General features: G+C 51.1%; 3 protein-coding genes across 4 annotated transcripts; 2 read left to right on the top strand and 1 right to left on the bottom strand.

Moving 5' to 3' along the window:
* Positions 1–46: 46 nt before the first annotated feature.
* On the bottom strand, positions 47–3,222 carry mettl3 (methyltransferase like 3). The gene is made up of 11 exons (XM_088374393.1): positions 2,967–3,222; positions 2,343–2,542; positions 1,821–2,273; positions 1,559–1,734; positions 1,281–1,494; positions 1,031–1,218; positions 856–894; positions 676–784; positions 546–611; positions 366–478; positions 47–291 (listed from the first exon to the last, which is right to left on the bottom strand). Exons 1-11 carry the CDS (start codon positions 3,079–3,081, stop codon positions 165–167), a joined length of 1,800 nt encoding a protein of 599 aa, XP_088230519.1. The 5' UTR covers positions 3,082–3,222; the 3' UTR covers positions 47–164.
* Positions 3,223–3,396: 174 nt separating this feature from the next.
* Positions 3,397–6,018, top strand: ttc5 (tetratricopeptide repeat domain 5). Its single transcript, XM_088374453.1, has 9 exons — positions 3,397–3,653; positions 3,902–4,034; positions 4,123–4,334; positions 4,399–4,549; positions 4,635–4,726; positions 4,799–5,002; positions 5,169–5,383; positions 5,453–5,597; positions 5,667–6,018. The coding sequence occupies exons 1-9, from the start codon at positions 3,615–3,617 to the stop codon at positions 5,784–5,786; spliced, it is 1,311 nt and encodes a 436-aa protein (XP_088230579.1). The 5' UTR covers positions 3,397–3,614; the 3' UTR covers positions 5,787–6,018.
* An 897-nt stretch (positions 6,019–6,915) lies between these two features.
* LOC148403672 (uncharacterized) lies at positions 6,916–12,764 on the top strand. Of its 2 annotated transcripts, XM_088374213.1 has the most exons (4): positions 6,916–7,223; positions 7,469–7,679; positions 9,085–12,110; positions 12,180–12,764. In XM_088374213.1, exons 2-4 carry the CDS (start codon positions 7,604–7,606, stop codon positions 12,333–12,335), a joined length of 3,258 nt encoding a protein of 1,085 aa, XP_088230339.1. In that variant the 5' UTR covers positions 6,916–7,223; positions 7,469–7,603; the 3' UTR covers positions 12,336–12,764. The 2 variants fall into 2 exon arrangements, with proteins under 2 accessions (XP_088230339.1, XP_088230330.1); XM_088374204.1 differs by lacking the exon at positions 6,916–7,223 and having other exon boundaries at positions 7,256–7,679.
* The last annotated feature ends 1,594 nt before the right edge of the window (positions 12,765–14,358 follow it).

The raw sequence follows: 14,358 nt of genomic DNA, 5'->3' as shown, positions 1-14,358 counted from the left end.
TTCCGCCTGTCATTGTACTTCAATGGTGTCAAATTTGGACATAAAATAGCTCAAAATCATTTTTATTTATTATTAAAAGAATAAATCATGGGTTGTAGAGGATAAAAAAGGGCTAATGGAAGCCCTGCTGAGCGTATGATGTCAACCGCCCCACCACGCCCAAATTAATTATGCTGCGTCTGCATGTTCTTGGGTTTGGAAATGACGCCATCCGGGTAGCGTTCCTTGAAGCGGGCCACCACATCTGGATCCAGGAGGTGAATGCCGTCCAGCTGGTTCCCAAGCGTCACCCTGGGAACGAGCAAAAAAATAAATAAATGAGTACCACGGCGGGGGCACACAGACTTAGGATTAGCGGCGCCTACCAGTTGGGCTGGACGTTGTGCGGTCGACCGAACAGCTCGATCTTCCGGGTTCCTGGCGAGAGTCTCTCGATCATTCCGTAGATTTCGTCCGGTTTGTGACTAGTGGAACGGACCTGATTGAAGACAAAGGACGGTTACCACGCGGTATTCTCAGGCGGGCCCAGAGTGTGGCCGTATTACCTCGGCAACGATGACGTCGCAATCCAAACCTCTGTTGAACCCCTGAGGGTTGCCTTTCACGCCCACCTGGACACAAACACGTTTGAAACACCGAGACGGCGGCCCGGACCCGTGTTTGACGTCAACGCACCAGGCAATGCTCCTTCCCGTGGTTCAGCCAATGTCCTGTTCTCCCGGTGCGGATTATTCTCTGAAGCTGGTTGGTCTTCACCCAGATGATTTCATCAATACTCTCATAGCTGACACAACAGGGGTCAGGTCATGTGCGTTGCCAAGTTGCGGAAGACATTGCGGCGGCGGCGCAACTTACCCCCACAGACTCAGACACTCCCTCCCCAACTCCATCGCCCTGGAAGAAAAAAAAATTCTAATCACATTTTGACGGGGAAAAAAAAACAAACACGTAAATGGCCATTGTTCAGTTTGGCACCGCCTAGGCTTTCATTTAAGCCAGAAAAAAAGCGCTGACAAAAGGTGGCGCTTACCTGCCAGTGACCCAAAGGAAGAGGAAGCCATCGTCCTGCAGGATGGGGATGTTGAGTTTCCTCATCTCGTCATCCGTCAGAGTGCCGTAAGGCAGCTCCATGTGAATGTCCCAGGGTGGGTCTGCCATCACCACGGCAAACTTGCCCAGGATGGACACGTCCAAGTAGCGGATGTCGCAGCAGATCCACTGCCGGTCCGAAGAGCAAGGTCAGCTTGGCGTTATGCACTTAATACCACGCTTCACTTCACCTGAGAGGGGAAGAGTTTGCCCACGTTGCTGTCAGCGTCGTCGCCGTGCAGGCCCGGCTCGGCGGCCCCCGGCTGGGCCCCCGCCGGGCTCCCCTCGGCTTCGGGAGGGCTGTCGATCTCATAGTGGACGTACTTGCAGGTGTCCATGTGGAAACACGTGTTGAGGAAGGAACAGTCGCCCAGGTTCTCGTCTGTATGATTGTTGATGATGCGGCTAGAAACAAAGGGAGGCAAGTCAATTCAGAGTTGTCACCCAAGCGACGGACCAACGAACGGACCGGAAGTGGAGCTTGGTGCACGGTTGGGGCGTATCCACCGAGCGGACACACTCCTCCTTGGTGCCGTGGTCGCAAAATTCCTGAACTTGGGCGCGGCCACGAGAACGAAACTTCTCCACTATCGATTGTTCCTTGGCTGTGCTAGCATTGAGCAGCTCCAGGATTTCTCGGCTCACCTACCAAAAAAAAGAAATCAAATGCACGTCAGAAGTCATCAGAAATAGCAACAAACTTTTCCCGCTGGCCGCCTTGTCTGACTGACCTTCTTGCTCTGCTGCTCTTTTGTGGACTGCTGGTTGAGCAGGCTTTCGATTTCCATGTCCACGTGAGACGACTGGCTTTTACTGCTCCTGCCTTTTTTGTCGCCGCCACTCCCCGATGCGCTGACCATGCCCGCCGTCTGCCAAGACGCCACCGGCAAAACGGAGGTGACGGAAGCTGCCGCGGGTCGCGGCGGAGAAGCCGGGCCCTGCAGCGAGGGCGAGAAACCCGGACTTCTCGTGCACTGGGACTGCTCCTCTGCTTTTCTCTTGACACCCGTCCGAGGAGCGCCGGCGCCTGATCCGATCATAGCCCATAATTTGGTATGGTCCACCGCTACGACCACCGTCGTACAAGATGAGGACATAGCCGGCTGCCGGACTTCAATGAGCTCCTGAGCAGAGAACTTGAGCAAAAGACTCTGGATCCATTCGTGAGCGATGGCCGTCTCCGACTGCAAATAAGAGCACTGAAATGAAGGCAACATCCACACACCTGGTTCATGACGTTCTGCTCAACTCACGCCATTCAAGTCTTTTGTTACAGTGAGGGAATCCTTGGGCAGTGAGAGACTCAGATCGGACAAATAGGCCAGCATTCTCTTTTCCAATTCAGGGTCAGGAGGTTTCGGTGTGTCCTCCCGAGTGCCGCATGGCACCGACGCGGCTGACGGGGCAGGGCTGTCACTCCTGGACGCGGGAACATCTGCACTTGCACCCACCTCTGACACACAACGCAAGAGGAAGGAGAGAAAGTCAACAATGAATAGAATACGATTGTTGTTTTGAGGCTGAAAAAAGGACTCAATGACACTTTTCATTCACATTTCCAGATCTTTCTGAACAGAATGGGACATTTCAAACACCTGTTTGCTTCGTTGTATTATGCTCTTTTAGTGACAACAATCTTTAGGATTTAAAAAATAAGATTTGTTCTGTCACAAAGTTAAACGGCATGACTTTCGAAGTTGGTCTCAATTGCAGGTTCTGTCGCTTTTTAATCATTTGCAGCGCACTGGATTTGATACAATTAAGCTTAAAACATATCGAAATGTTTTTATTGTTATTATTATTGTTATTAATGCTTAAATGAATGCAAACAAGATGATAATAAAGGGAGCGTATTTGCAGCAAGGGAATTATCTTACCAGCGGCCAGTTGTGTCACTTGTGATGTCGGCTCTTTCCGCCTCCGCTGCAGCCTCTCCCGCAGAGAGTCCAGCTGCTTCTTGTGCGCCTGGATGTTGCTCCATGTGTCCGACATGGCAACCTGAACAAACAGCGGCGGCTGTAAAGTTGGCTTAAAAAGCCATAAAAAATAACGCCAGTAATGAACGGAGGGCTACGGAATTTGCGGATAGCCGCAACGCGTGGTGCACATCTCAATATTGTCCGGGCAGCATCGTATTAATCCGTAAAGTTTTCACTAATTTTCCAATTTCCGAATCAAAATAATTTACTTCGGCCCCAATAGAAAAATCGTAAATTCTGCTCTGCTAACATTTGCAATTTCGTATAACGTGTCCAGACATCAAAGACCGTAAGATCAAATGAATGGATTGTGATGATGTTGCTCGTCGGATCGATTTGGTAGACGGACTCCCCTCATTTCCGTGATAGTCGAAAATCGTTATTCTGAAACCCGTGACAACATTGGAACAAATCTGTCAAAAAAAAAAAATCTTCACGGGGCAATGAGTCCTTATCATTCTCATCCTAAGTGCAGAGTGTTGCCTTTAATGCTCAGGTCGTGACACTTTTTATCAAGCTTAACTCTTTTGTGGCGGACTGGAGAAGATGGCGGAGGAAAACGAACACGAACTCCAAAATATCAAGGCAATTCTTTTTTGTGTTTCCACTTGTGATAACGTACGCGTTGACAATGTGTTTTCTATGCTCACCTTCTACGCAGTCATCTTTGCGCCCTGGACAACATCTAAACAACGTGTGTGTGTGTGTGCGCGCGCGCGTGCGTGCGACAAATATATATTTGATGCCTTTTCTTTGGCTGGGTGACTTGTAGGATTATTTGTACTTGCATTTTACAATTAACCACTTTGACTTTCTTACTTTGACGGTTCCAGGGGCTGGTGGATGAGTTGTACAATTATAGAGATTGTTACTTTGAGACTCACACTGTGGAGGAGGCGGACCGGAAACAACAGGACGTCGCGCTCGAGGTGGAAAAGTTGCTGAAAAAGCTGCAGGAGAAAGAAGGTAAGTCAGCGGGTGCGCTCCCGCTGCTGCGTTCTATGTGGGTGACTTGTTGAGCAAAAACACCTGCATGCCACGCTTCTCCTTCTAGAATGTTACAAGCACAAAGCGGAGTTCCTGCTGCAGAAGGGCCGGTGCCTCAACGTAGCTCCAGATTTCAGCGCTGCGGCAGAGGATTGCCTTTCCCGAGCTGTCAAGCTGGAGCCTGGCCTGGTGGAGGGCTGGAACATTCTGGGAGAGCAGTACTGGAAAAAGGGAGACCTGATGGCCGCTAAGAACTGCTTTACGGGAGCCTTGCAACAGGTACACGATGACGTGGCGAGAGGGGGAGGCGTGTCTTTACTCACCATTGTGTGCTTGCTTTTAGAGCAAGAACAAGGTGTCTTTGCGCAACATGTCCATGGTCCTGAGGCAGCTCCCGGCGGCGGACGGCGACGCGCACAGCAAACAGGTCATGGAAAGCGTGGATATGGCCCGCCAAGCTGTCCAACTGGACGTCTCCGACGGGACATCCTGGTGTGAGTGTGCCGAGCGGCGAACGGTTGAGACGGTTTCATATCTGATATCTTTCACTCGCTATCTGCTGCGTACTTGTCTTTGCAGATATTTTGGGCAACGCCTATGTCTCTCTGTTCTTCTCTTGTGGACAAAGGCCACAGTTGTCCACGCAAGCTCTAAGTGCCTATGCGCAGGCTGTTAGTACACACCACATATTCAAATGAATCAACACATGAATCAACGCTCAAATGTCACCCCTGCCTCGCCAGGAACGAGTGGATCGAGCTGCCGCTTGTTACCCAGAGCTGCACTTTAACCGAGCCACCCTGTTCCAGTACGAAGAAATGTTTGGGTCGGCGCTTGGGGGCTACAGCCGGGCGGCCGCTTTGGACCCTGGCTGGCCAGAGCCTGCGGAGAAGGAAAAGCAGCTGATGGAGTACCTCCACAACGTCACGGAACTCTGCCAGACAAAGGTGGCCGTGCTCTTCTTGTATCTTCACTTGTGATATTACACTTTTGAAAATGGAGGAGAAAGAAAATTAGAATTGCACATTTTGCCGTACAGTAGCGGAAGGTAAAAGCTGCAAGAGGTTTGACAATGGGGGGTTGAAGGGAGCGTCTGTTGGACACTGTCCGCAGGGAAAGGTAAAGGCGCGCCGTTTACGGAGCATGCTGTCCAACCTGAGCACGTCGTCTCTGGGCCCGTGTTCCTCCCCTGAGTTCCGCTCATGGACGGGCCGCGTGGGGAGCCTGGAGCCACGGCCGTCGTCCTCACTGACGCACGGCCTCAACGGCGGCGTGGCCGCCATGGGCAAGGTGGTCTTCAGTCTGGCGTCCCGGGCTCGCATGGCCTTGTAAGTACGGGCGTCTCTTCTCTCCTTCTTGCGTCCGTACTGGACACTGGTCTTTTCTTTGCTCTCCAGTACGTTCGGCATGATTGATAGCGAGGAGACTTGCGTGGTGGTGATGGTGTACAACACGGCCGACAGCTGGGGGGTCCTCATCGGAGACACGGTGGTGGTTCCTGAGCCGCAGGTCAAACGACACAGTATCACGCACAAAGACACGGTGAGTCAAAACGGCTCCGCCGCGGAACAGTCCCACCCCTGCTGACATTGTATTTTTTTTCCCCCCCAGTCGTTTGACTTCAAGAGCATCCGCGTAGACTCGCCTTTGTTTCTCGTTGTCAACGGCAAGACTCAAAACGCCCAGAGTCTCATCGTCACTTCCGTCAGTTACAAGCCTCAAAGTGAATGAGGACCAAAAGACACAATTCGCTTATCATCTTTTGTACATAATGCCCGGCCATCGTGCGACTTTTTTTTATTATTTATTTGAGCGTATGTTGTTGTCAAGGCATCAACTGGTTGCAAAATGAAGTTGAATGTGCCATGCTGCTAGATAGAAGTGGTTGAACTGTTTGGAGGTTTACTGGATCAAATCCAGTCTTGAGGTATTACATAATAAACATTGAGTTATTCTTTGAAAAGTGTCAAAGGTTATCTGTTTTTTGTTGGAGATTGAAGATAAAATTTTAAATTGGCTGAATTAATTGCAACACAACTGCAAGTCTAAAGCAAAGACAATTCTTCACGTCGGAGTTTGTTCAAATTTACATTTTGCGCTTCAAGGCAAAACTGCAAACAGGCGTTTTACGTAGCACAACGCAGAATTGCCGAGTTGCGGAAATCACTGAACGCGCCCGTAGCATCATCAGAGTGGTCACTCATATCACACCTTGTAGTCTTTTGTTTCCATTACTTACTTTCAGCACGTGCAAGGTGCCAGAAAATGATGTCAACAAATTCTGATACCTGATTGGATAAGAGGAGGAGCCCTGCTGAGTTCACCTTCATTGAAACTAACAAAGGCACTGGACAGACGCCGTTGCTATTTTTTCCCTTGAGTCTACTTCCACCAATGCACTGTTTTGAAAACACAATAAAAAAAACAAGCACAAACTGAGCAGCCTCAACCAACATATATTAATGTTATATATTTTATATTTCACATACATAAAATGCTCTTTGCATAATGTCAACTCTCGCTTTTGGAGTCTCCTCACCCAAAAGGATGAATTGGCAGCTGAGGTCAGTGCATTTCCTCGCACAGGTTCAACATGTCCCTACAGTCTCCTTCTCTTTCTTTTATCCAAAGCTCCATACGGTACGGGAGGTGACAGGGGGTGAAAGGGGAGCATTGTCCATTGCGCCACGGGATCCGGCCTGGGCTTCATAGTGAGCGGGGTGGTGGGAGAAGGGGAGGGGACGCTCACTCAACTGTGTCCTGCACGTCATTGTCACACATCTTGCCATCTATTCGCTCGCTGCCTTTTAAATAGAGCTCAAATGCATTAATGCCTGCGTGCGTGATTACGCGCGCGCACCCGCGCCGCGCTCGTTTCACACATTGCCTCCAATAAGCATTTAGAACTCTTGATTTCGCTTTTGACTCCGCAGTGAGAGACAAAATAATAAAAAAAACAGCGCGCTCTTTGGAACACCTGTTGTAGTTGTTGCCTCAATTTCTCTTACGACTTAATTATCTGTCCACACTAAATTTGCAACGTTTGTTGAATGAGCCAAAGCGAGACAAATGACGCCGTACGTGGGGGAGACAAGAGGAGAGAAGAGGGGAGGCTGCGAGTTCCACGCCATTGAAATGCAAATACGGCAGAACAAGGAGCAGTTGTGTGTACGTACGTACGTACGTGTGTGTGTGTATGTGTGTGTGTGCGCGCGTGTGTGTTCGCTACATGTGCATGCAGCGGGGCAAGCCGTGGGAGAGGAGGAGCGCAAATTGGTCAAGTTTTTTTTTTTTTTTTTTTTTTTTTGTGAGGGGGGAGCGGAGACTTTGGTGAAGCACACACACATACACACTGCGGTCGGTCTCTTATGAAGACCTGCAAGAGCTCCTCTCGCCTCTCCTTTTCTTTCCAGCGAATTGTTTCACGGGAAACTTGCAGGAACTTTTTCAATCTCTTGTCGTGGATGCATTTGAGGAGCGTCGCTAAACCATTGGCAACAGCCAGCAACCCTCCTCCTCCTGCACCTCCTCCTGGCTCGTCGTGAATCATGTCACGCCGGAAACAGAAGAGACCCCAACATCTCGTCAACGCCGATCCGGGGGGCCCGAAGGTGCTCGCTCACGGTAAGAAATCAAACGTGTGTCTCTATCGAAATGTCTTCCTTGATATTCAGCTTTTTCTGCTTTGGGACTTGCTCATTGGTACCAAAGCAACAGGCTGATGAAGGTCTTTAACGGTGTGTTGTTGAGGGTTTAGATGGTGGTGGTGGTGGTGGTGGTGGGGTTAATCTCGCACCCTTCTTTCTATTGTGATAATCTTTCAATGGCGCCCCCTTGCTCTCTTTCTCCTGCTTCTCTATAGAGGAGCTCAAACTTTCTGTCCAGAGTGATATTTTTTCAAAAGAAAGCCCTCACAGGCATCCCGGCACTTAAACAAAACTACGATATGTATGTGGGACTATTTTTGAGTGGTAATTTTATAAAAATAATGTTTAATGAAGAAGTTCATTTCAAAAATACAACTTGTAATTTTGCACCTCATAATCTAAGTTAACGCACGTTTATTTTTAAATAAACGCGACTTTCATTCTTTTAAAACCAAAACAGTGAAACTTTCTTCATTTGTCAATGTCCATTTGTCACTTTTACATCAAAACTTTTAATTGGCTGATGTAGTGTTGATTGATTAGTTTCTTTTACAAAATAATCTAATAGGATTCTTCATTGCTAAATATTTTTTGTGAGCCCCCCGAGCAACTGTGCAGCTAATTGGAGACTTTAGGTCTTTGAGTTGGACTTTTCAATGCAAAAGGCTTTGAGTTTTGATAAATCACTTTACCTCTGCAGGAGGGAATAGTTAAGTTACTCTCGCCATTGTTGCCCCCCCCCCCCTTCTCCGCACACATGCACTTTGCTTTTTTCTCACTCTGAGCTCAAGATTCTGAAAGAATTTGACCCCTGAGCAGCAGAGGTCAGATGAGTTGACCAATGAGAATGTGCGGACAGTGCCAGGACCCTCAGCCTGGCCTGACCCTTGACCTCCTCTGTGACGTAAGGGGGGAAGGGTAAATGGGGAGATGAAAGACAGGGACAGAACGGGGGTGGAGGCTGTGGGGGGTTTAAGAGGGGTTAGGGGTTGTCTTGGTGATGCCCATTGTCCTGGGAAATGTGTTGCCTTGACAACAAGGTGGACTGGGAGCTTTTTGTGTGTGTGTTTGAGGACTTTGAGACAACACACACACACAGACACACACACACACACACACACACACACACACACACACACACACACACTACTACTACTACTTGAATACTCAGAGATGTTTTTTTTGTGAGATGTTCTTAACCGACGCTTTAGGTGACTTTGATCTGACAACAATGTGTACCCAACAAGGCCACACAATTGGTGATATGGAGTCAACGCGTACAAATCTAGTTTAGGGCTGGGATGAAAATGAATTAAAATGGTGGCTCACAACATCAAGTGAGCAAAAGCATCCTGGTACATGTTGCCTTTCTTTCCTTCCAGATGATCCCCTGCGCATAAAGTCGCCATCCACCTCTCTCGGGTCCGAAGTCACCTCATCGGGGTCCTCTTCCTCCTCGCCAAGATCACTCCAAGACTGCCAGCCCCCTTTGGCCCCTCGCCCGTCCCCCGGCGGGCTCCACGCGCCCTCCTTGCCCAACGAGAGCTCCCCCCCTCCCCACTGGCCCAACCACATTGCGACCTTCGCTAGCTCCCTGCCAAACACCCACTCCTCCCTCTCGCCGGACTTTCCTCACCCGTCGCTGTCTTCGCAGACACATTCGCCTCCCCCCGTGGGACAGACGTCCGGCTTCAAAGCCATGTCACATTCTACCATGGGTGTCTCCTCCACCAACACTACCTCCTCGTCATCCTCCCAGTGCCTTCCACAGCAGTGTGGCGGTGACAGCCCACCTCAGCAGCAAGCCTCCAACTTGCTGGGTCCCCAAGTTCTTCAGGTGCCGCCCACCCTCGCAGTCCTGCTGGAGGAGCTTCGAGTTTTACAACAGAGACAAATACACCAGATGCAGATCACGGAGGAAATTTGCAGGCACGTTTTGAAGCTCGGAGGCGTCGTCCTAGGGCAGGAGAGCAACCTGCGAGCGGGTGGGGCCGAGAGCCAACAGAAAGCAACGTCTTTGTCGCCGGCGCGCCCCTCAACTGGCACGCCTGTCACCACGACGGCGGCATCGCTGTTAAGCGGCCTGCCGTCGGCCCTCTTTGCCCAGCCGCCTCATTCCAAACAAGGCGGTCTGCAGGTCAACGGCAGCAGGACACCGTCGTCCATATCGTCCGCCGTGTCGACCTCGTCCGTGGCCTCCCTTCACCCGCTCTCCTTGTCTTTGGGGCTGCCGCCACGCTCCTCGTCCAACACAGCTTTATTTGCTCACAGCAACGGTGTTAGCTTCTCCGCCGGAAGCCATTCCCAAGATCTCCCGTACGTGTCCTCTCTAGGCTCCGCCTCAGCGTCGGGACGACCGCAGCACATGTGCCGCTTTTGCGGCAAGATTCTGAGCAGTGACTCTTCGCTGCAGATCCATCTGAGGTCGCACACGGGAGAGAGACCGTACCAGTGTCCGGTATGCCTGAGCCGCTTCACCACACGAGGAAACCTCAAAGCTCATTTCCTGCGCCACCGAGAGCAGAACCCGGAGCTTTCCCTTTCTCTGCTGCCCCCCGCGCTTTCGGAGCAGACGCCGAGCGCCTCGGCCTCGGCCTCCAGCGCCGTCCAGAGGCGGAGGAAGCGGCGAGCTGACGACGACGAGTCTTTTCACGGAGTGAAAGGAAGCGTTCCCTCCAGCTTGGCGGAGAGCATGGCTTTGGGATTCCTGTCCAGCACATCGCCACGGCCGTCTCCTTCCTCTCTACCTCTGCCGCCCTCCGTGGACATGGCGCTGTTGTCAACAGCCCATTCCTTGCTACAACTGAACCGGGCCTCAGCGGTCGGCAGCGCACCCAGCTCCATGCCGCCGGCTTCCACGTCATCCTCTTCCTCGCAGTTTAAAGGGGCGAAGCAGCAGCGCTTTGATGAAAACACTCCTCCTCACTCAGCCCTCCACACATCTGCCTCTTACTCCCGCGTGGCTCACCTCCCCAAGATTCTCTTCCCGGGAGGCACGTCCCCTCACCACATGGCCCTTCTGCGGCCCGCGGGTCACCCGTCCACTTCCCACCTGACTTCAGCACATCAGCTACCCTTTCCTTTCCCGCCATTCCCTAAAGCGTCCACCTCTTCTCCCTCCTCCTCTCCCTCCACTCTGGCTCAGACCTCAGACACTTCCAAGCTGCAGCGTCTGGTACAGAAGCTTGAGAAGCAGCCGCAGGAAGGAGCCTCATCTTCCTCTGCCTCCTCACTCACCCTGGCCGAGGCCAACACTAACGGTCACGGCCTGAGTAGCGTCTCCGCCGCCTATCACAGGGAAATGTTATCCACCCTCGGCCTCGGTCCCAACGCCAGCCAAGGAGTTCCGGGCGCCAATTTGACCGCCAGCGTCTCCGCCGCTTCCCCTCTGCCTGCCGCTCAAGTGGCCAATCAGTGCGGGGTGTGCCTGCGGGTGCTGAGCTGCGCGCGAGCCCTGCGCCTGCATCAGGCCACTCATCTGGGAGATCGCCCTTTCCCTTGTAAGCTCTGCGGTCGCTCCTTCTCCACCAAGGGCAGCCTCAGAGCCCACCTGGCCACTCATCGGGCCAGACCGGCCAATTCCCGGGCGCTTAACTCCTGCCCGCTGTGCCCACGCAAGTTCACCAATGCCTTGGTGCTTCAGCACCACATCCGCTTGCACCTCGGAGGGCAAATACCACCCAATGAAGATGCAACGCAAGCAGAAGATGGTACAGAAATGGAGAGCGCAGTCTTTGATGCAGAGAACGAGCCGGGCGGCTCGCCGTCGGAAGCTCAGCAGCTCCTTCCGCTGGCTCTCACAACCTCCAAAAGTGCCATTTCCAAGACCGCCGCCACTGGCGATGTCAAGATGGAGGAATCTGAGGGATCAGCACCCAGCGTTAGCCCACCGGTAACCCATAAAGCACATTTGGTAGGACTTGAGGACCCCCTAGATCTGAGCGACACCAACCTTGATGACGCTAGCCCCTCAAACAACTCCCAAGAGTTGGCCCACACTGACGTGGGAAGCCCTGGCAAAGCCCCCACAGTGAGCTCTGCTTCTGCCGCAATGAACGTTAGCGACGGCCCATTCTCCTTGTGCGTGTCAAAGCTCCATGAGACCAGCGAGGTTGACAACAACGAGGAATGCACGCCGGATGGAAATCCCCAAAGCCCTCCAGAAAGCCCAGCAACTTGCAGCACGGTAGTAGACGTCAGCGTCCCGCCGGACGCGTCTCAGAGTGACAGCGAGAGAGACAACATGGTGCCACCACCTCCTGCTGCAGCAGAAGCAGAGAACGAGAGCTCAGAGAGTCTGGAGCTGCCCGTCACTGCGTCAGGTGCGCGCTCCCAACCTCCCCGCTCGGACAAACCCTACAGCTGCGCCCAGTGCGGAAAGCTGTACGCTAGCCGCAGTGGCCTAAAGGTACAACTTTTTGTTTTGAAAATTCAGTAGCATGACATGATTGAATACAGCCGTGCTTCTCGTTCACAGGGTCACATGAAGATTCACCCTGTGGCTTTGCCTGCCTCCACCAAGGCTGAGAGCAACAAGAGTGATGCTTCCGAGGTTCCGGGCTCCAAGCAAGAAAAGAAAGAAAGTGGCACAGACCCAGAAGCAAAGCTTCTTTGTGATGAGGCTTCCTGCTGAACTTATGGACAAGTCTAGTATGGCACTCTTGTCAGGCCAATGGCCTTTTACTAGTCCCTTCATCTCATACAGGTGATAGATAGATGGATAGTTTGTGTTGTAGTGACTCGCTTTCGACTCTTTTTGATGTATTTCCAAGAGCACGGCGAGGTCTTTTTGTCGACATATCAGACAGCACGGTCAATATTTGATTCAAGTGCACGCCAAAAGCAGCCGTATGACACTGCAAATCCACCCCGACTTTCACGATCCTCTTTGTTTTGTTCTTTTTGCTGTGGAATTGTGATGCTGCTACTGAACACGTGTGCTGCTCCAGCATCTCCAGCCGTGAATGTCTCACTGTAAATGGATAATGCTACCTGAGATGATTGTTGAACCAGCCCTTTCGCTTAAACCATGCCCCCTTTTGGACAGTCCAGCCAAATGATTGAAAACCATATATATATATATATATATATATATATATATATATATATATATATATATATATATATATATATATATATGTTCCAAGGTAATAAAATAATGGCCATGTGAAAAGTGCATTGTCTCTTTTCTGTCACTGGACACTACGTTAGCTAGCATAGCTCAAGCACTTAACCAGTGATGTCATAGTTTCTCATAAACATATCAAATTATACTCGGTTGCTCCCGCTGTACTTCAAACAACCACTGGAGAGCATGATTGTGTGGAATCATTTGGATTGCTGTGATGCGCTGTGATTTATTTTGGTTTATTGGTTCGTGCAGAGGGCGGCACAGGTTAGCATGATTGGCTGGCAACCGATTCAGGGTGACCACCCCGCCTACTGCCTGACGATTGCTGGGATAGGCTCCAGCACACCCGCGACCCCCGTGGGGACAAGCGGTATAGAAAATGGATGGATGGATGGATGGATGGATGGATGGATGGATGGATGGATGGATGGATGGATGGATGGATGGATGGATGGATGGATGGATGGATGGATGGATCGAGATGTTGGCCTCTATGTGAATGGATGGATTGAGAAGTGGAGGTGAGTGAGAAGTCTGTGTGTGGGGGGGACGTTCCTTTGTCTGCGCCTAATTCAGCTTTTCTTGCCCACAGTGTTTTGTGTGTGTGTGTGTAATCAAAGGTTGTGAGAGTGTGATTGTGTGTGCAGCTGGAGAGGCCATCACCCCCCCCCCGTGTCATACTTTTTCATGCACATTCTCTTTCATTTTCGTTTTCATTTCACTCCTTCGCACCCCCCACCTTTTCCATATCCCACCCGTGTAATGAGCTGACACACAGGAAGCTCTAATCCCCAACACAATACTACCCCCTCCCACTCAAGCCCCCCCTAGGATCTCTCCAGAGTGACTGGAGGCAGGATTGGTGAAAGTTCGGGGGGGACCTGGCCCAGCTGTCCCCAAAAGGGCTGTCTTTCATCCACCATAGTTTTTAGACTACATGGCAACCGGTCGTCAAGAGAAAGAACGTCCAGGGGAAGCCCGTGGAACAAAGAGGTTGAGATCCCCGTGTTTCTCAATCACATGTTGATCAGTCACTTCAATACACATTCATCAATGCAACACACTTAATCATCCTCAGTGAAAAGACACAATCACACGCAAAGTGAGTAAAGGAATTTGCAAACGCAGAACCCAATGGAAAGACAACCGTCAAAGGTACCTTTTCAGCCCATTTAAGTTTTTATGACGGCTACTGCGTTTGGCCACAAGAGGTCGCCATGCTCCTTATGTGCAGTGTGTACGTGTGATCCTAAAATCATTCAGTGCACAAACATAAGAGTATTAAATTCTGTTTTATCCGGAAATCCAACTGAGACTGTTGGTCCTCTGTGAAGATGACGACAAACAAACTTTCAACCGAACCGAATGGCAATAATTATGTGAAAGAACACCGCCCCCCCCCCCCCCCCCCCTCCCCCAGTTAGATACATGTTATAATCTCATTAAAAGTCACTCAGGAAACACAAAGACAGTTAGTTGTGACTGCCCCCCGACCCCCAGCACCACCCACTCACCCCAGCCCGCC

The sequence above is a fragment of the Syngnathus floridae genome, chromosome 1, assembly GCF_059516105.1.
Source record: "Syngnathus floridae isolate MCC-2025c chromosome 1, RoL_Sflo_1.0, whole genome shotgun sequence".
NCBI lineage: Eukaryota > Metazoa > Chordata > Actinopteri > Syngnathiformes > Syngnathidae > Syngnathus > Syngnathus floridae.
This window is presented reverse-complemented; position numbering and strand designations above follow the sequence as displayed.

What these genes read in the sequence shown, in the direction of transcription:
- ttc5 (XM_088374453.1), top strand. Translation starts at nt 3,615, where the DNA reads ATGGCGGAGGAAAACGAACACGAACTCCAAAATATCAAG. An exon ending in AAAGCTGCAGGAGAAAGAAG is followed by an intron (nt 4,035 to 4,122) that starts GTAAGTCAGCGG and finishes TTCTCCTTCTAG; the next exon opens with AATGTTACAAGCACAAAGCG. An exon ending in TTACGGGAGCCTTGCAACAG is followed by an intron (nt 4,335 to 4,398) that starts GTACACGATGAC and finishes GCTTGCTTTTAG; the next exon opens with AGCAAGAACAAGGTGTCTTT.
- mettl3 (XM_088374393.1), bottom strand. Translation starts at nt 3,081, where the DNA reads ATGTCGGACACATGGAGCAACATCCAGGCGCACAAGAAGCAGCTGGAC. An exon ending in TTCCTTTGGGTCACTGGCAG is followed by an intron (nt 895 to 1,030) that starts GTAAGCGCCACC and finishes TTTTTCTTCCAG; the next exon opens with GGCGATGGAGTTGGGGAGGG. An exon ending in GCGACGTCATCGTTGCCGAG is followed by an intron (nt 479 to 545) that starts GTAATACGGCCA and finishes GTCTTCAATCAG; the next exon opens with GTCCGTTCCACTAGTCACAA.
- LOC148403672 (XM_088374213.1), top strand. Translation starts at nt 7,604, where the DNA reads ATGTCACGCCGGAAACAGAAGAGACCCCAACATCTCGTCAACGCCGAT. An exon ending in CCCGAAGGTGCTCGCTCACG is followed by an intron (nt 7,680 to 9,084) that starts GTAAGAAATCAA and finishes CTTTCCTTCCAG; the next exon opens with ATGATCCCCTGCGCATAAAG. An exon ending in CTAGCCGCAGTGGCCTAAAG is followed by an intron (nt 12,111 to 12,179) that starts GTACAACTTTTT and finishes TCTCGTTCACAG; the next exon opens with GGTCACATGAAGATTCACCC.